Source organism: Pristiophorus japonicus, chromosome 10 (genome assembly GCF_044704955.1).
Source record: "Pristiophorus japonicus isolate sPriJap1 chromosome 10, sPriJap1.hap1, whole genome shotgun sequence".
NCBI classification, from domain to species: domain Eukaryota; kingdom Metazoa; phylum Chordata; class Chondrichthyes; family Pristiophoridae; genus Pristiophorus; species Pristiophorus japonicus.
In genome coordinates, this window is record NC_091986.1 from 199,870,303 (window position 1) to 199,891,459 (window position 21,157).

At 47.5% G+C, this 21,157-nt stretch overlaps 1 protein-coding gene across 1 annotated transcript in view; it reads left to right on the plus strand.

Moving 5' to 3' along the window:
* LOC139275264 (regucalcin-like) overlaps positions 1–18,835 on the plus strand; it is a 33,269-nt gene extending 14,434 nt beyond the window's left edge. Inside the window, exons 3-7 of the mRNA XM_070892492.1 lie at positions 230–412; positions 2,940–3,155; positions 6,595–6,726; positions 10,675–10,829; positions 18,523–18,835. Of these exons, the coding sequence (XP_070748593.1) occupies positions 230–412; positions 2,940–3,155; positions 6,595–6,726; positions 10,675–10,829; positions 18,523–18,573 (737 nt within the window). The 3' untranslated portion in view covers positions 18,574–18,835. The remainder of the gene's footprint in view (positions 1–229; positions 413–2,939; positions 3,156–6,594; positions 6,727–10,674; positions 10,830–18,522) is intronic.
* Positions 18,836–21,157: the final 2,322 nt, after the last annotated feature.

Consider the following 21,157-nt stretch of genomic DNA (forward strand, 5'->3'; position numbering starts at 1 on the left):
TAGCCTGTAGGCATGTCTCGCTTTCAACAGCATTGTCTGGTTTTGAGATGGCTGTTCCTTTGTTCAATCTGTGCACCAGACGAACAGTCTGCATGCGAGCCATTGTCTATTGTGATCGGGGCTGCTTCTTAATTGTCTGCACCTTGAGTGATGTTGCTGCATCTATAACAGCATCAGTATTTGCAGGATGAGCCACGTTATTGAATTGTACACGTCTATCTTCCCTCAGATGCTCCTGTTGGATCAGTGGTCCCTCGGAGATCAGGGGGATATGTTCTGGCAGTTGGAAAAAGGTTTGCCTTTCTCGACTTTGAAAAGGAAACCGTTACTGACATAGCCCTGGTCGACCAAGATAAAGCAAACAACAGATTTAATGATGGCAAAGTGGACCCTGCTGGACGTTTCTTTGCAGGTTAGTCACAACCAATTTTGCATTTTACATCTCCGTCCACATACAGCTTTGCTGAAATTGGCTTTCACCATTTTACCCTTGTGTTGATCAGGTCTACTTTAATCTACCTTAGGTAAGGTACTTTAGACTTAAAAAGGCAGTTGGATGACGGCGGAATGGATCACCAATTTAGGACTGAGATGTGGAGACATTTCTTCACTCAGAGGGTGGTGAATCTTTGAAATTCTCTATCCCAGAGGGCTGTGGAAGCTCAATTGTTGAGTGTATTCACCACAGAGATCGATAAATTTTTGGACATTAAGGGAATCAAGGGATGTGGGAATAGTGCGGGAAAGTGGAGTTGAGGTAGAAGATCTGTCATGATCTTATTGAATGGTGATGCAGGCTTATGGGGCCCTATGACCTACTCCTGCTCCTATTTCTTAGTAAGGTGTGTGACTTGAAGGTGGTGGTGTTCTCATGCACCTGCTGCCCATGTCCTTCTAGATGGTGGAGGTTGCCGGTTTGGGCAGTAAACGAATCAAGAGGTTTCGAAGATTTATCCATAGAATTTAATCATCATAGACATTCCTCGAATTCGAGGAAGACTTGCTTCCACTCTAAAAGTGAGTTCTTAGGTGACTGAACAGTCCAATTTAAAAGGCAGTAATGAAAGGGTACAAGTGATATCCTAAAGCACAACTCTGAAGATCAAGTAAATTACAAAGCTTGCTAGATTTTCTACCCATTGACTATGAATATCTCGACTAATAACTAGATTATGTGACAGACTTGAAATTATGTTCTGATATTTTAACTTAAAAAAAGGTATCATACACACAAGGGGTACGATAGCATAGTGGTAATGTTGCTGGACTAGTAATCCATAGGTCTGGATTAATGATCCAGAGACATGAGTTCAAATCCCACCAGGGCAGCTGGGGAATTTAAATTTAGATAAATCTGGAATAAAAAGTGAATTTCAGTAATGGTGACCAGGAAACTACTGGACTGTTGTAAAAACCCATCTGGTTCACTAATGTCCTTTAGCGAAGAAAATCTGCTGTCGTTATCCAGTCTGGCCCATCATCATCAGAGGCAGTCCCTTGAAATCGAAGAAGACTTGCTTCAACTCTAAAAGTGAGTTCTCAGGTGACTGTACAGTCCAATATGGGAATTACAGTCTCTGTCACAGGTGGGAAAGGGTGGGGTGGGTAGTCTGGTTTTCCGCACACTCCTTCCGCTGCCTGCGCTTGTTTTCTGCATGCTCTCGGCGACGAGACTCGAGGTGCTCAGCACCCTCCCAGATGCTCTTCCTCCACTTAGGGCGATCTTTGGCCAGGGACTCCCAGGTGTCAGTGGGGATGTTGCACTTTATCAAGGAGGCTTTGAGGGTGTCCTTAAAATGTTTCCTCTGCCCACCTGGGGCTCGCTTGCCATGTAGGAGTTCTGAATAGAGCGCTTGCTTTGGGAGTCTCGTGTTGGGATGCGGACATTGTGGCCCGCCCAACCAAGCTGGTCGTGTGTGGACAGTGCTTCGATGGTGGGGATGTTGGCCTGATTGAGAACACTGACGTTGATTTGCCTACCCTCCCAGTGGATTTGCAAGAGGTTGTAGGTAGGTGACCCCAGACCCACAGCAATGTGGTTGACTCTTTACTGCTCTCTGAAATGGCCTACCAAGCCACACGGTTATGTTCAAGAAGGTGATTCACTGCCACCTTCTCAAGGGCAATTAGGGATGGGTAATAAACTTTGGCCTTGTTGACAAAACCCACATCCCGTGAATGAATACAAAATATGATTTAATTTAATTTTTATATGTTCTTAAGTCTTGAATCCATTTTTTTGCTGGTGGTGATATGACCCTTTTTGATATATCAAGAAATGCAAGGGTATACCTATTTGGAAAGGATGAACAGGCTGGGTTTCTTTTCTCTTGAAAGTGACCTAGTATGACCTAATAGAGGTCTTTAAAATTATGAAAGGTTTTGATAGAGTAGATACAGCAAGTGTTTCCACTTGAGGGGAAGAGCAAACCTAGAGGCCATCAGTATAAGATAGTCAGCAAGAAATCCAATCGGGAATTCAGAAGAAACTTCTTTACCCAGAGAGTGGCGAGAATGTGGAACTCACTACCACAGGGAGTGGTTGAAGCGAATAGTATAGATGCATTTAAGGGGAGGCTAGACAAGCACATGAGGGAGAAGGGAATAGAGAGTTAAGCTGATAGAGTTAGGTGAGGAAAGATGGGAGGAGGCTCGAGTGGAGCATAAACTCCGACATGGACTGATTGGGCCGAATGGCCAGTTTCTGTGATTATGACATATTATAGAATATAATGGAGTTATTCTGTGATCCCAACTTATATTATCTCTACCTCACACTCCCTATGAATGTGACTCCTCTATTGGAAGCATGGAATTGTGGAATCATCCCTATATTCTCAATATCAGAAATTACTGCATACTCTTTGCATGTGCTATTAATGTATTAGGAAAACTTCAATGGTTAGTATTTACAGGGCTAACACTGACTTCTGCTACAGGGACCATGGCAATGGAGACTCGTCCAGCTGAAGTCGAAAGGCAGCAGGGATCTCTCTATGCTCTGCAGTCTGATCACTCTGTGGTCAAGCACTTTGACCAAGTGAACATTTCTAATGGTCTGGACTGGTCACTGGATCACAAGACCTTTTATTATATAGACAGCTTATCTTTTGCTGTGGATGCGTTTGACTATGACCTACACTCAGGAAAGATCTGTAAGTATATTTTAAAACGTACTTGGTCACATGTTGGAATGAGCCATTTTGTGATGTGTACATTTTTTTCTAGAAAGGTATATTCTTGGCCTCTCTGTTGCTGTGCAATAAATTATAGTTGGCTGCAAGGACAAATGGGCAAAGCTATTCCTGAGCCTCTCTCTGTGCTGACAGGGTGTGTGTGGGAAAGGCACTGGGTTGACTCTTCCTCTGATTTGCCCCTCCATGCCCAGGGAGAAATGCCCGATTGCCTCTTGGTGTCTCGCTATAGTGACACAGATGAGATAGGGAAGTCAACAATGCAAAGTTAGTGTGTAGGAACCTGAGTCCTACCGATCTCAGGCAGCACATTGAGACTCCAGCACCCTGTGCTGCTCCCTAATATTGCTTATATTCATTGATTTGGTCCATGACTAACGTTCATCTTTTGTTAATGGCAATAGGGTTTTAACTAAAGACTTGCATTTATATAGCGCCTTTCACGACCACTGGACATCGCAAAGTGCTTTACAGACAATTAAGTACTTTTGAAGTGTAGTCACTGTTGTAATGTGGGAAACACGGCAGCCAATTTGCGCATAGCAAGCTCCCAAAAACAGCAATGTGATAATGATCAGATAATCTGTTTTGTTATGTTGACTGAGGGATAAATATTGGCCAGGACACCAGGGATAAGACCCCTACTTATCTTTGAAATATTGCAATGGGATCTTTTACATCCACCTGAGAGAGCAGTTGGGGCCTCGGTTTAACATCTCATCTGGCACCTCTGACAGTACAGCATTCGTTCAGTACTGCACTGGAGAGTCAGCCTAGCTTTAAGTGCTCAAGTTCCTGGAGTGGGACTTGAGCCCACCACCTTTTGACTCAGAGGTAAGTGTACTACTCACTGAGCCACAGCAGACACATACATGTAAACACTTTTTAGACAAACTTTTGTTGAAGTTTCTTTTGCTTACTTGCCCCCACTTCAGCCCTGCCATGTTATGTCAGCTTGGCTCCGTTAGTAGCACTCGTATCTCAGGTTGTGGGCCCGGGACTTTAGTATATGATCTAGGCTGGGATTCCAGTGCAGGACTGAGGGAGTGCTATACTTCCAGCGGTGCTATCCTTTGATTAGGTGTTGAACCAAAATCCTGTCTTGTTTGTTCCAGTGGTTCAGGTAGATGATAATGGCTCCATGGCACTAATCTCAGAAGAATAGGCAGTTCTGCCAGAGTTTAGGCCAACTTTCATCCCTCAACCAACATCACTAAAACAGATTGCGCCGCTGTGTTTGCTGATGTGACAACGGCGGTTGAAATTCTTCTACGCGGTATAATTAGCGACGTGCTTATTTGTACTGCAAAAATGGCCAACATGCTCCATCCTTTGTTTCTGATTGGTCCCCTTGGAAGATAAGCCACACCCTGAGGTTTCACAGGAATGTGTAACTGGAACTGTCCATCCCAAGATCTCACTGACTTTGCAAATTGTAACTCGATTCACATTGACTTTCTGAAGCGACAGGGGACAGAGCTCCCCAGAAGACAGCAAGGGCCAGCCAAAGTGCCTTATCTCAGTGCAAGTGCATCCTCCTGCCCCCCTCCACCCCAACATTGATGGGCAGGCATTGTGTACGGATTGTTAACAGGTTTATTGGGTATGAAGTGAATAGTGACAGTGTCATGACTTCTGGATATCATCCACTCGAACGATGTCCCTTATAGAGGTTTGGATGAACGTGATCCGTCATCCCCCCCACCTGTGTCTCACCCCCCCAACCCCCCCACCAGTATTTCTCTCTCTCTCCCCCCAGTCTCTCTCTCCCCTCCAGACTCTCTTTCTCTCTTACCCCCCAGCCTCTCTCTCCACCCCCCTGCCTCTCTCTTCCCTCGTCTCACTCTCCCCCCCCCGCCCCTCCCCCGCAGCCTCTCTCTCCCCCACAGCCTCTCTCTCTACCCCCAGCCTCTCTCCCCTCCCCCCAGCCTCTCTTTCCTCCTCCCCCCAGCCTCTCTTTCGCTGGCGGGCCCAGGCCGGCCGGGGTGGTGGGTTGAGTCAGAGCTTCAGGTCCTGCTTCTCGGCACCACGCACATGGAATGATTCAGGCCGGGAGGTGGAGGGGGGGGGGGGGGCGGAGTTTGAGGGGGCGGGGCTTGTCGCCTCTCAGTCAAAAAGGTGCAGTACAAATAGTTACATCGTATAATTAGTGCACCAGTTAACGCATTTACATCAAGCTCTCGTGTCCGTTATTTTAATAACATCATTAACCCGTAGCACGCACAGGAATTTGACGGTAAATGGTCAAAATAATACACGGGCATTTCTACCCCCATGAAGGAGGCAACTTGTAATTTCTCCAATTGAATATTGGGAAGACCGAAGCCATTGTTTTCAGTCCCCGCCACAAACTACGTTCCTTAGGCACTGACACCATCCCTCTCCCCAACTTCTGTCTGAGGCTGAACCAGACTGTTCAGAACCTTGGTGTCATATTTGAACCTGAAATGAGCTTTCGACCACATATCCGCAGCATAACTAAGACCGCCCATTTCCACCTCCGTCTCATCACCCGTCTCCGCTCTTGCTTCAGCTAATCCATTGCTGAAACCCTCATCCATGTCTTTGTTACCTGTAGACTTGACTATTCTAACGCACTCTTGGCTGGCCTTCCACATTCTATTCTATGTAAACTAGAGGTGATCCAAAACTCGGCTGCCCGTGTCCTAACTCGCACCAAGTCCTGTTCATCCATCACCTCTGTGCTCGCTGACCTACATTGGCTTCCCGTTAAGCAACACCTCGATTTCAAAATTCTCATCCTTATTTTCAAATCCCTCCATGGCCTCGCCCCTCCCTATCTCTCCCCTCAGCACCACAACTCCCCAAGATGTCTGCGCTCCACTAATTCTGCCCTCTTGAGTATCCCTGATTATAATTGGTCGACCATTGGTGGCCGTGCCTTCTGTTGCCTCGGCCCCAAGCTCTGGAGCTCCCTCTCAAAACCTCTCCACCTCTCTCCCTCTCTTTCCTCCTTCAAGACACTCTAAAACCTACCTCTTTGACCAAGCTTTTGGTCACCTGCACTAATTTGTACATATGCGGCTCGATGTCAAATTTTTTGTCTTATAATACTCCTGTGAAGTGCCTTGGGAAGTTTCACTACGTTAAAGGCGCTATATAAATACAAGTTGTTGTTGTTGTCATCTATGTTCCCTTTAATTATTTTTTGTGGGCAAGTAGCCCATTCAAATTTCCACGCATGCACAGCTTTTCCCATTGTGAAGCTGGCAAGCGACCTGCATGGGACCTGCAGAGCACTGCTCGGCCGCACAGTTTAACAGGAACATTGCTCATCGCCACCTTGTTCATGGATGCCATGTTTCAGATTGTAATTCTTTAAAGGAAGGGATGTGCGTTCGTAATGAATAAGACTTTATTTTTTTACATTACTGTATAGCAAATCGAAGACTTATGTACAAGCTTGAACAAGCGGAGGCTATTCCAGATGGACAATGCATCGATGCAGAGGGAAAACTTTGGGTTGCCTGTTACAAGGGTGGACGAGTCCTGCGTATTGACCCAGAAACAGGTAAATCAATTAAATATGTAAACGGCGATGTCCAATTTTGTGCTTGAAAAAACTATAATTTCCCATTTTGACACTTCAATACCAGTATCAGAATTCATTATTATATTTTTTACACCAGTCTATTGTTATCTTTTTCCTTTAATCTTCTGCATAACATTCTCTAGCCAGCAATGCATCTGTTGGTCTGATGCAGAATGTTATTAGTGCTGAGGGTGAGCCACTCACAAGCCACTTTTGAACCACATGTCAATGTCCAATATCTCTTCCCATCATCCCCACTAGGAAAATTCTCCGGTTAACTTGGCTGAGATCATTAACTCACCGTGTGGGCTATTGTGGATTCTAACCCAAGTTCTACCACACCATGGTAGCTTCATACATCCCTCCGTACTACCAGACAAGGCAAATCTACAATTACAACAACAATGCCTTTTGTAGTTCATCAGAATTACTTCATGCATATATATCTATAGACCATGCCCTACTTTAAGATCATAATCTATAGGATCGCCATTTTAACCCCGGTTTTGACTGTCTGCATTGGGTATGTTTTGCCAATTCCTGCATGATTGCAATACCGAGTACCACAGCGTCCTCAAATGCAGGAAGGAAAGATAATTGGTAAAACATGTCGTTCATTATATAAGTCAGTCATGAAAATTGGATTTATATAAGTGCCATTAATGAAAAAAATGTCTGAAGACATTTCACAAATGGAAGTCGCTATGGGGAATGGATGCTTTGCCATAGAAGATTAGGAAGGATAATTTAAAAAAAGATGGGTTGAAGAAAGGTTTTCAAAGGCGGAGAGAGAAAATGAAAGGTTTAGGGAGGGAGATACTGAGAGAAGGTCTGAGAGGCTTAAAACTCCACCACCATGGTAGACGAAGGCTACAAAAGTCAGAGGGCTGAAGGATATGTGAGGGTTACAAGACTGGAGGACGTTGCAGAGAGAAGATGAGGAAAAACCATGGAAAAGATATGAAGATAAGGATGAGTATTTTAAATTTAATGTATTGGGGACCGAGAGCCAATGTAGGCCAGCAAAAATGGGGAGATTGGGACTAGAGGTTATGTACTTTGGCAGAAAAAAAATCAAAGAGCAAGTTATTATTTAAATGGAGAAAGATTGCAAAGTGCCACAATACAGCGGGATCTGGGGGTACTTGTGCATGAAACACAAAAGGATAGTATGCAGGTACAGCAAGTGATCAGAAAGGCCAATGGTATCTTGGCCCTTATTGCAAAGGGATGGAGTATAAAAGCAGTGAAATCTTGCTACAGCTGTACAAGGTATTGGTGAGGCCACACCTAGAATACTGCGTGCAGTTTTGGTTTCCATATTTACGAAAGGATATACTTGCTTTGGAGGTAGTTCAGAGAAGGTTCACTCGGTTGATTCTGAGGATGAGGGGAGGAAAGGTTGAGTAGGTTGGGCCTCTACTCATTGGAATTCAGAAGAATGAGAGGTGACCTTATCGAAACGTATAAGATTATGAGGGGGCTTGACAGGGTGGATGCAGAGAGGATGTTTCCACTGAAGGGGGAGCCTAGAACTAGAGGGCATGATCTTAGAATAAGGGGTCGCCCATTTAAAACAGAGATGAGGAGAAATTTCTTCTCTGAGGGTTGTAAATCTTTGGAATTCGCTGCCTCAGAGAGCTGTGGAAGCTGGGACATTGAATAAACGTAAGAAAGAAATAGACAGTTTCATAAACAACAAGGGGATAAGGGGTTATGGGGAGCGGGCAGGAAAGTGGATCTGAGTCCATGATCGGATCAGCCATGATCTTATTGAATGGCGGTGCAGGCTCGAGGGGCCGTATGGCCTACTCCTGTTCCTATTTCTTATGTTCTTATGTTCTTATATTCTAGAACAGGAGATGGGTGTCTTAGTTTTGGATAAGTTGTAATTTCTGGATGTTAAAGGATGGGGGACCAACAAGGAGGGCTTTGGAATAATCAAATGTGGAAGTGATGAAAGGATAAGTGTTTCGGTGGAAGGACTGACATGGAGCATTGTTGCAGAGGTGAATTAAGTGATCTTGGTAATGGTTAAGAGGTAGGGTTCGAAGCTCAGCTCTGTGTTGAACAGACACTTTGGGCTGGATTTTCATTTTGATTGCGCCTCTGTTTGCGCCCCAGAGGGGGCGGTAATGGGTCACAAAATGCTGAGCACCTGGACGGCCAGCTTCCAGCACCCCACCGGCAAATTTGGTGGCGGTTTTGCGGCTGCACTGAGCAGTACCGCCCAGGAGTGTCACGCCGCTCTGCAACAACCCAGTTTTGACAGCGATGCGATATTTATTTGGAGCGGCACTCGTAGCGCTCCCTAGTGACACCGCCAGAGAAAGCAGGCGGTCCGAGCTGTCCTGGGGCGCTAAGGGAAGAAATGATTGCAAAAGATAAGTGAAATTGATATTGCTTTGTGTTTTTTTTTGCCATCCACATTTATTTGGGGGGAGTAGTTCGTCGGGAATGTTTTATGTGTTTTTTGTCCCGATTTTTTTTTTCTCGCAGGGAGGCCTCTCTTCGGACGGTCCGAAGCTGGCTCTTCAGCAACAGATTTTCAGTTGCTCACCCGGCCTAGCGTCCTAAGAGACGTGTGGAACGCCTCCCTTAGCGCTCCGCTCCAGAATCAGGGCGCAGCAACCGAATTTTCTGGCTGCCGTCGCAAACCATTTCTCGCCGCAAAATTTACCGACCCACCGACATTAGCGCCCGAAGAAGCCTCCAACCAAAAATCCAGCCCAAAGATTTTGCTCAGTCTGACTTAACCAGAGTGAGAGGTTGAGGTAGGGGATGGAATCAGTGGCAAAGGAGGTTGTGGCAGGAGCGGGTGAATACAATCACTCACTAATACTCAGTTGGTGGAAGCTGTGACTCTTCAATGACTTCTTGGTGAACAGTCTGGCTGCTATGGAGTCAAGAGACGTGGTGAAGAGGTCGAGCTGGACATCAGCAGCATATAAATGAAAGCTGATTCTGTGCTGAGGAAGATGTCACCGAGGGGCAGCATGTAGATGAGGATGAGGAGAGGGTCAAGGGAAGCTACTCATAGGATTCAAGAGATGAAAGTGGTAGGTGGGAAGAGAAGCCATTGCTGAAGATGTCGGGTTGCAGTGGAATCACATGAGGTCTACCTTAAGGAGCTAGACAACGGAGTTCTCTAGTAACTTATTATGGCAGATGATTGCAGTCAAAGAAAGTTCATTCCTTGTTTGCGCTCCATTTTAGAATTTTGCACCTGGAATTTCCGTGGTTACTCTTCCGATCTCCCCCTAACACTGAAATAACATAAATATCTAAAAATGGCACTTCATGATATTTCTTCGGGATTACACCTATGTTACGGTGGAGCATGGGAGAACCCAGTGCAACTCCCCTCCCCCTTCACCCTTAGATCCACACTCAGTAAATCCAATGCTAGGAGACTCTGAATCCAGTCTGAATCCATCCAAATCCTCATTTTGCTCATCGTCATCATCATCGACAGTCCCTCGAAATTGAGGGAAGACTTGCTTCCACTCTAAAAGTGAGTTCTCAGGTGACTGAACAGTCCAATACGGGAATTATAGTCTCTGTCACAGGTGGGACAGACAGTCATTGAAGGAAAGGGAGGGTGGGACTAGTTTGCCGCACACTCCTTCCGCTGCCTGCGCTTGATTTCTGCACGCTCTCGACGACGAGACTCGAGAGCTCAGCGCCCTCCTGGATGCACATCTTCCACTTAGGGAGGTCTTTGGTCAGGGACTCCAAGGTATATCTGGGGATGTCGCACTTTATCAAGGAGGCTTTGAGGGCATCCTTGAAATGTTTCCTCTGCCCACCTGGGGCTCGCTTGCCGTGTCGGAGTTCCGAATAGAGCGCTTGCTTTGGGAGTCGTTTTGCTCACAACGACAGTGAAGTCTAAAGCCCAGAAATCACAGATAAGAATCTTTCCTTCAGGTAAGAGGATCCAGACAGTGAAGCTGCCCGTTGACATGACCACATCTTGCTGCTTCGGAGGAAAGGATTACTCCGAACTTTATGTAACATCAGCTGTGGACGGGATGGATGAAGAATGGAAACAGAGACAGCCGCAAGCAGGCGGCATTTTTAAGGTCGGTCGATAGAATGCGATAATTGCCGATAATATCGCGATAGTGCTGGAGCTGTGAATCACAATTGCAAACTTTCTGATCTGCCATGCCACTCCCCTCTCAGCTGGCGAGAGTTCCGCCCAGACCATATGGAGGGCCGACTGGGTAGAATTTCCCGGCTAGCTCTAGAACTCCTTCGGACACAACTCCACAATAGCTTTTAAAAAGGATGTGGATACAAATTTGATAAGTATTCGGTGCTGTAAAATCCTATGATTCTAATATTTTTTGGCAAAGGATACTTTACCAAATTGTGCATGTACAACACAACAACTTGTATTTATATAGCGCCTTTAACGCATTAAAACGTCCCAAGGCGATTCACAAAAGTGTTAGCAGACAAAAATTTGACACTGAGCCACATAAGAAGAAATTACAGCAGATGACCAAAAGCTTGGACAAAGAGGTAGATTTTAAGGAGGAAAGAGAGAAGCAGAGCCGGAGAGGTTTAGGGAGGGAATTCCAGACCTTAGGGCCTAGGCAGTTGAAAGCATGGCCACCAATGGTTGAGTGCTTATAATCAGGGATGCTCAAGAGGGCAGAATTAGAGGAGCGTAGATCTAATTTATTAACAGCCTACATAACAGTACTACTGTTATCTCATGGATACATGTTGATGTTGACAAATGTGCTGACTCCCCAGGGGCCATGTATGAAAACGCAGTCATCCCTGGGAATAACAAAACCGCCTAAGTGTCACGGTCAAGCTTTGTTTACACGCCTTGAGTGTTTAGCAACGGCTCTCCTGTCTGTGTAGTAGCCTGAGGAACTGCTTTCTTTTTCTTTTTCTCCTGAGCTTACGGCTTGTAACTAGCAGATATGCTACAATCAGGAGTTGGCCGATTACTAAGGCATGCGATCCCACCCGGATCCATGCAGGTATGTCTGCCCGTATCCCCAAATCCCACCATGCTGGGGGTTTAATCTGGGCAATCTCCCCTGCTAGAATTTCAGTTTTCTGCTCCATGGTGTAAAAATGTTTTTGCGACAAATCCACTGCCTGGAGGAGGGCTGTAAGTTTCTCAGGTAGTGGGGCAGTGGGATAGCCAAACTGGGCGGCATATTGTTGTAGGTGGCTGAGGTTGTTTTGTACCGTGAGGTGAATCGTGGAAGGTTCAGGGATGGGTGTGATTCTGGTGTGTGCCACTTGAACCTCTGCCCTGGGTTTAAAGCAAAAGCTGCTGTACGGTATTGGACACCACCTTCCCAGTCCGTGTTCATACCATTGGGCACTTGTGGTGACACAATATGTCCCATCGCCTACATATGCTACCTGTGGAGGCATGTGGTTAGGGGCCATTAACTCCATTGTGCAATTGATAGGCTCTGCCCCAGCAGTGCTGAACCCGCATTGTGGCCTTGCAAAAGCGTTCAAGTGCTGGGGGCACAGGATTACCTGTGCTCCCCTGCTCCGACAACCCGAGAGGTCTGTACCTGTCACAGTGTGCTCCCACATTGTGACATAAGGTGGGACCTCTTGGAATCGCCCATACCACCCCATCCCCGACATCCTGCCACCACCTATAGAAAGCAATGGAGACCCCCTCTGAACACACGCGAGTGGATCCCCACATACACAAATAAATTCCTTGGTCGTACGCCCACCATTTCTCCCAGCACACCATTACCCCGCCAGATGACCCCATGATGGTTCGGTAGGTATCATTATCCAGACGTTTCCAGTCCGAGTGTCGGTCTCCCTCGTCCCTCTTGAGCTTTCTGAGCCACCACCACCGTCTCAGAGGTATGTCCCCTTGCCAAGTTAGGCATACCTTCCTGCCTTCTGACACTCTCACTCTGGAAGTGGCCACAGTGATCTCCGGGAATTGGATGGAGACCTCTCCGTAGGTAAAGTCCTTATGGTTGGAGTACTTGGTGGAGTTCGATCCCAACCACCCAGGCCATCTCCCCTCGTGGGAGTAGGTGACCCGGCCATCTGCCGCCGGAGTCCTTTCTCCTGTGGTCACTGTCGGCGCTTTGCCCCCGGAGCATCCGAAAACCAGGGAGTCCTCGGTGTCCCCTCGGTGCCCGGTGCAGATCCTTAGCGATACCAGCATCACTAACGTCCAGTAGGGAGGTGTTGACATCTGAAAGGCAAGAAGAATATGGCCTTGCCTTGAGAGACCTCTCCAGGCTCGGCCCACTTAACATGTTCTGAACATAACATGCTGTACCCAACCGTCACTGCCTTACCTAAACACATATGCACAGAACACAAAGTAACAAAACAGGAAGGGAAAATATATACACCGCCACCCGTCCCTGATTGGCACGGTGCTATTTACCCATGTTGTTGGCCGCCTGCCAGTGAATCTGTTGAAGCTGTTCAAACAGATTCCTGACGAAGTGGTCCCGGTTCACTTCTCGAAGCTGCCCTTCGGTGAGAACCGGCGCCAACACATGCACTGGGGTTCTCATGATCCGGCCTGTCATCAGCTCATGGGGTGAGTACCCTGTGCTCTTTGACTGACTGGCCCGGATTCCCATGAGGACCAACGGTAAGACTTCCACCCACTTGTTCGGTGAGTCTCCCGTCTCCTTCCGCAGCCTTTCCTTTAGGGTCCGGTTCAGGTGTTCTACGGGGCCTGAGGACTGAGGGTTGTTTGCAGTGCAAACCAGACAGCCCGCACAGAAGTTGCGGACGTCTTCCCGGAGGCCTGGCCACCACCCTGCCTTTTCTACCCGTTGCCAGGTAGATTCCGGCCCGGGGTGTCCCGCACCTGGACCCTCATGGGCCAGCTGAAGGAATTCCCTCCGGTGTTGTGGCGGCACTACCCATTTGTCCCCTTTAAACAACATGCCTTCCCGCACTGCAATATCTGCAGCACTGTATGGGCCCTCCGCCTTTTCCTCCTTTTTGATAGCAGCCAAGGCAGCCTTCAGGATCGGATCCTGCATCTGGACTACTTTAAGATCTGGGGCCGCAGCCGCCCCTACGCTCCCTTGTGTCCCTGGCTTGCTTCTTGCTGCTGCTATCCTGCCTGCCTCGTATGGGTCCCATGGGCGACCTGTACGAGCACCTTCCCTTGCCAGCAGGTCTGCCTGCTGGTTACCTTCCCCCCGTGGCTCAGTTTTGGAGTGGGCCTTTACCTTATGGATATATACATCCCCGGTTTCTCCCACTGCAGCCACGATCTTTTCTAGCAGGGGTTTGGTCACAAGGGGCTTCCCATCCGCAGAGGTGTACCCCCGGCGTGACCAAATCGCCAGATACTCTGTTCACGAATTGCAAGTGAACATGCTGTCCGAGCAAATCGTGTATGGGGTAGGGAATTCCTCGGGGTGTGTGACCACATACATCACCGCCGAGAGTTCCGCCTGCTGGGCGCTCAGGGTGCATGGGAGTTTAAGAGCCAAGGCAATCCCTGCCTTGGGATCCCAAACTCCGCAGCCCATGAGTCTTGTACCCGCGGACACTGAACTGGAGCCATCAACGTAGATCTCGCGGCCTGTGGGGTGTATCCCTGTCCGAAATCCAAAGTTGATGTCCCATACCCCCTCCACAGAGCATCTATGCGGCTGCCCTGGATAGATTAAATTTTCTGCGAGCCTGGGCTCACAGAGGCCATTGACCTTTAAAGTCATTTGGGAGAGGAGGAGGGTCCAGTGAGTGATTCTAGCACTGCTCACTGTCCCGTCCTTAATCCTCCCGTCCTACAGCATCTGCGTCGGGGTATGGTGGGTGAGGAGTGTAATGGGGGATATTCCGGTAAAGATCTAAGCTCTCTTTACTGCCCAGTGGGTGGCCAGTAAGTGCCTCTCACAATTGGAGTATCCCTTTTCTACCTCCGTGAGGACCCTGGAAGAGTGCACCACTGGTCTCAGCTGACCGTTTCGCCCCTGGAGCAACACTGCACTTAAGCTGTCGCCACTAGCTGCCACCTCCAGGAAGAATTCCTCCCCCCCATCAATTGCCCCTAGGGCTGGTGCTATCTGCAGGTCTCTCTTAAGACGGACAAATGCTGCCTCACAGCCCTCATCCCATTCCCACTCGACCCCCTTATGTAGGAGTCTGAGCAGAGGGGCGGCTGTGGCTGCATAGTCCTCGATGAAGTCCCTACAGTAGCCAGTGATTCCCAGGAAAGAACTTACCCCCGACACATCCCTAGGGACAGGGAGTTCCTGCACTGCCTTTCTTCTAGCCTCATCAATGGCCCTTTCTCCTGCCCTTATCGTCAGGCCCAGGAATTTTACCTCCATTAGACCTATCTGGGCTTTCTTGGGGTTAACTTTAAAACCCCCTTCCTTCAGTAAGACCAGCAGTTCGGCCAGCAGTGGACCGTGTTCCTCACTGCTGTCTGTGAACAACAACAGGTCGTCCATATACTGGACCAGCTGGTGTGGTTGGCTGAAGCCTTTTAAGCAGTTCGCCATGCATTGGTGAAAGATGCTGGGACTATTATGAAAGCCCTGTGGGAGGCAGCTCCATGTATACTGCTGTTCCCGGAAGATGAAGGCAAACTTGTACTGGTCTTCCCTCCGTACAGGGATAGACCAGAACCCGTTGGATATGTCCAACACTGTGAACGTGGTTGCGGATGCAGGGATTTCCCCTATCAGATCCGCAACCGCCGCTACTGTGGGAGCACAAGCTGGGATGTTTTTATTGAGCACCCTATAATCCACCGTAGCCCTCCAAGAATTGTCCGGTTTCCTAACCGGCCAAAGCGGGGAGTTGACATGGGTGCTATGGGTCTCAAAACACCCTGCTCGACAAGTGAGCTTAAAGCTGTCTCCAAATCTGCTTCTGCCTCTCGGGGAAAGCCATACTGCATTTGCGGGCGGGACATGGAATCCCCATCTATTCTAACCTCCACTCCTGTGACTCTCCCACAATCGTGTTTATGGGTGGCAAATGCTGCAAGATTTGCTTGCACATAGGCCCGGTACTCGGCCGGGGGTTACCGACCAGAACCTCCAGATCGTAACCCACTTTTAGCTTCATTGTACACAGAGTCCCTTTTCCCTGTTTCTTATCAATAACCATGACTTTTCCCTCTGCTCCCGTGCCCACTGTGCCCCATAGACAGTGATTCCTCAAGTCTACTAGGATCTGGCGAGCGATGATGAAATCAGCCCCCAAGATCCCTTTTCCCACCTGCTCCCAGTTCATCAGGACGCACTTCCATTGTGCTCCTAAACGAACTGCGAGCGGGACTGAGAAAAACCCAGCCTTCTCATTTCCTGTGAACCCAACTAGTTGATACGACACCCCGTTTGATAGAGGTGAGGTTGCGGGGTCCTCCGAATGGACTATCGTGCTGGAAGCACCAGTGTCCAAAAGGTAAGTACCCAATACACCCTCAACCTCCATCTTGACCCAGGGCCGTCCCCAGGGGTCGTATTCTAGTGGGCACAGGTATACAGGCTGGGTCTGGGCTAGTCATGGCCTCTGTACTGGCAGGGTTGCTGGTGCTTCCCTGCCTATTGCCGTGGCTACCTTCCCAATCCCCTCCAGCGCTGTCCTCACTGCAGCTACTATCTCATCAAGGAATGGTGAGGAGCTCCCTCTACTACCCCCACTCTGGGCGGCTCCTAAAGAACTTCTCCCCCCATATCTCTTTACTGGGCTCCTGCAATCCCTTTTAAAATGCCCAGCTTTCCCGCACCCGTAGCACACTCCCTCCTTATCAATCGAGCGGCCACTCTCCTTGTGCCATTCCCTTTTGGGAATGGAGTTGGGTTTTACTTCATTTACCCGACCTTTGGAGGTTTTCTCCTCCTCCCCTCCTCCATTCCATTGGACCAGTGCCAGTTGCCTGACCACTGCTTCCTCGGTGAGGTTGGGGTCCCAGGAATCGAACCACAGTTCTGCCCTGGCCTTGAGCCGGGGCAAGCAGTTTGCCACCAGCATCCTCAGCCAGCGGCCAGTCTGTACCGCGGAAAGATTCGCCCGGTCGAGGAGCTCCCCACAGGCTGCGTGGTATACCACCCACAGCCTGTCCGCAAACGACTGCGGGGTTTCCCCTGCGAGCTGCCTTGTCCTTTCGACCCGTTCTGCCCGAGTGAGGGCTTGCACCCAAGGTTTGGTGAGGTTCACCTTGCCAAAAATGTATGAGGAAATTCTCTCCTCCATTTTAGTTTCCTCTCTTATCACCTCTTCTGTTATATTAACATCTCCTGTTTGCTTATGTCTTGCCGCGGTCACCATGTTCTGTAAGGGGTTCCCAGGGAGTGTTGTTGTGCCTTGGGTGTCTCTCTCTGGGCTTCTGCCCTCACAGCTTATGCCTGGCCTGTGAGGTACCCTGAGTGCTGCAAGAGCACCCCTGGAGAGATTGTGTCCACAGCTTATGAACGGGGGTTTTGAGATTCTTGCATCCCCTGTGAGGCACCTGTGAGTGTCAAACACTCCTAACCCCTTCTTCCCTAGCCTGTGACACACAGTTGAGCGTTTTCGAGCCGCTCCTAGCTTCCCTTACACTGTTCTGACATAAGACTCACGATCAGGAGATGTAATACAATAGAACTGAGACAAGGTGATTCCAAGAGGAACTTTAGGCTTCCAATTTATTTGACAAGGTGTATCTCAACAAACAGCAATACATCAACAAAACAATCCCCCTAAATCCTACTAAACGGACACAACGAAAATCTTTACACAAGTTTAGCAGTACAATGTCCAACCTCCCACCTTTCCTGGCCTAACTGAGTTGGGAGTTCCGGGGACCAGAGGTTATACTCACTCCTGTGCCTTTCTGCAGTCTGGTGGTTTGTTTCTTCTATCTTCGGTGTCTTCGGACACTGGTTTTCCTTCAGCGTCGAGAGGCTTGCTGGTTGTTGGATCACGAAAGCACGGAACCACACACACTACGTCAGAAACCCCTTTTTATAGCCAGATTATACAGTCCGCCTCTCCTGCTGAAATCGATTCTTCCCATTGGTGGGCTTTGTGATTTTGAAAAATGCAGCAGTTTTAGATTATTGCGGGTTTTTTCCACTGATGTTAACCTACTCAAGGTTTGAATGGGTGATGATTGCGTTGGCCTCCTGTAGCCATTGTGTAGGCCCTTGGGTTGTTTTGGGTTCCCTGGTTTCTGAAGGTCTGCATAATTTTCCTCCAATTCAGGTTTTCTAACCTACTCAAGGTTTGAGTAGGGGTTGATTGGGTTGGCCTCCTGTAGCCATTGTGTAGGCCCTTGGTTTGTTTTGGGTTCCGTAGTTTTCTGAAGATCTGCATAATTTCCTTCCATAGTGTAAACATGGGGAAGACAATAGCCCAATAATGGCTGTGAGTCAGTCCCAGTTTTCGAGCAAGTGCTCTCCCATTGGCTTGAAAGCCCCATGCTTCGGGCTGACTCTGTCTCACCATTGGCCCTCCGATGTCCTCCCCCGTCCAATCACTGCTCTGCCAAGGTCAAACTGTATCGGTTTCAATTCACAGCACAGACTGATCCCACAGCCCTTTTCCTTCTGGGTAAAATGAGTGGGTTTTCGTCCTCCCCTACATAATCGATGCTGTAAAATGCACGTGTCGATCTGGTTCGGTCCCGACGCTATCACTATCTCTGCTCAGACATAAATAATGATCAGAGAGGTCATGGAGGGCAGCGATGCCCATGGAACAATATCCAGCGCAAATCAGAATCTGTAGCGGCAGACAGGAGATAACTGGACATAAAAATTAACGTTGAGTCCATATTCCTTTCTGTTTCAGATTACTGGACTTGGGGTGAAGGGAATACCACCATATTCATATGCAGGATAAAACACATCTTCAACAACCTTAAGCCTGCATTCCGTGCAGTTATGAGGCTTACTTGATCAACTGCTTTAAGCTACTATAACAGCAAGCTTTACAACATACCATTTTATAGATGCACTGATAAATTGTTAGGCTCTTTTGCCACACAAGATCTTTTTCACGTTTTCCACATTCTAATTATTGTTTAATATTTAATTCTAATTATACTCAAATGTTGGCCATCTGGCTATACTATGAAACAATAAAAATTATTTCTTCAGCACTATGCACTGTGTTGTTTTATGTTTTAATGGCTGATGTTGGACATCCTGGAGAGATGTGTTGGATGCAGAACTTCTTGGGGAGATGAGGGTTAAAAGTCGAACTTCTTTGTGTCTTGAAGGAACAGGCTTTCCAATATAAACAGGAAGAGTTTGACGTGCTTTGAGGAGAAAGCATGCCTTGTCTTCTGATATCTAAAGTGCTTGTGTAAAGAAAGAAACACTATCATTTATATAGCGCCTTTCACGACCACTGGCCGTCCCAAATGCTTTACAGCCAATGAAGTACTTTTGGAGTGTAATAACTGTTGTAATGTGGGAAACACAGCAGCCAATTTGCACACAGCAAGCTCCCACAGTCAGCAATGTGCTAGTGACCAGATAATCTGTTTGTGTTAAGTTGGTTGAGGGATAAATATTGGCCAGGACACCGGGGATAACTCTCCTGCTCTTCTTCGAAATAGTGCCGTGGGACCTTTTACGTTCACCTGAGAGAGCAAATTGGACCTTGGTTTAACGTCTCATCTGAAAGACAGCACTTCCAGCAGTGCAGCGCTCCCTCAGTACTGCTCTGGAGCATCAGCCTAGATTTTTGTGCTCGTCTCTGGAGGGGTGTTAGAACCCACTCAGAGGTGAGGGTGGCAGCAAGTGAGCCACCAGCTGTCACCGAGCCAAGGTCTTGTGTGTGCCTAATACCCATTTAGAACATAAGAACATAAGAAATAGGAACAGGAGTAGGCCATACGGCCCCTCGAGCCTGCTCTGCCATTCAATAAGATCATGGCCGATCCGATCACGGACTCAGGTCCACTTTCCTGCCCGCTCCCCATAATCCCTTATTCCCTTATCATTTAAGAAACTGTCTATTTCTGTCTTAAATTTATTCAACGTCCCAGCTTCCACAGCTCTCTGAGACAGCAAATTCCACAGATTTACAACCCTCTGAGAGAAGAAATTTCTCCTCATCTCAGTTTTAAATGGGCGGCCCCTTACTCTAAGATCATGCCCTCTAGTTCTAGTCTCCCCCATCAGTAGAAACATTCTCTCTGTATCCACCCTGTCAAGCCCCCTCATAGTCTTATATGTTTCGATAAGATCATCTCTCATTCTTCTGAATTCCAATGAATAGAGGCCCAACCTACTCAACTTTCTTCATAAGTCAACCCCCTCATCCCCGGAATCAACCTAGTGAACCTTCTCTGAACTACCTCCAAAGCAAGTATATCCTTTCGTAAATATGGAAACCAAAACTGCACGCAGTATTCCAGGTGTGGCCTCACCAATACCCTGTATAGCTGTAGCAAGACTTCCCTGCTTTTATACTCCATCTCCTATGCAATAAAGGCCAAGATACCTTAGGCCTTCCTGATCACTTGCTGTACCTGCATACTATCCTTTTGTGTTTCATGCACAAGTACCCCGAGGTCCCACTGTACTGCGGCACTTTGCAATCTTTCTCCATTTAAATAATAACTTGCTCTTTAATTTTTTTCTGCCAAAGTGCATGACCTCACACTTTCCAACATTATTCTCTATCTGCCAAATTTTTGCCCACTCACTTAGCCTGTCTATGTCCTTTTGCAGATTTTTTGTGTCCTCATACATTTGAGATCTATTAACTCCTGTTTTTAAAGCCTGTGCTGGTTTCAAACCAAATCCAATTCATAGGGAGGCCTCAAACGAGAAAATGTACAAAAAGTCAAATACTAAACCCTAAGCACATGTGCAAATAAAGATAAGATAAAAAGTTGCTTGCTAAAGCGCACATACTGTGTTGTGATCATGGAGATATAATATATCAACAGCTGTAGACTGGATGGCTTGATGTTGGAGGATTGTCCATATTTGGTTCAGTAAATTATTTTAGCCAGGTTACTGCCTTCTCAGTGAGTATTAGACCAGTAATTTATTAGGCACAATCCAATGTCACCATGGATGTCTACAAGTGCCCCACCTCCTCCAAACAATCAGGACACCAATAAAAAGATAGTCTGCTCAAACTAAAATCCCCCGCAAAAATGGGTGGGAAAACTAATTGTGAGGAGAAGACAAAACATCTGCAGAGGGACATAGACAGACTAAGTGAGTGGGCAAAAATTTGGCAGATGGAGTATAATGTGGGAAAGTGTGAGGTTATCCACTTTGGCAGAAATAATAGAAAAGCAAATTATAATTTAAATGGAGAAAAATTGCAAAGTGCTGCAGTACAGAGGGACGTGGGGGTCCTTGTGCATGAAACACAAAAAGCTAGTATGCAGGTACAGCAAGTAATCAGGAAGGCAATTGGAATGTTGGCCTTTATTACATTTGGGATAAAGTATAAAAAC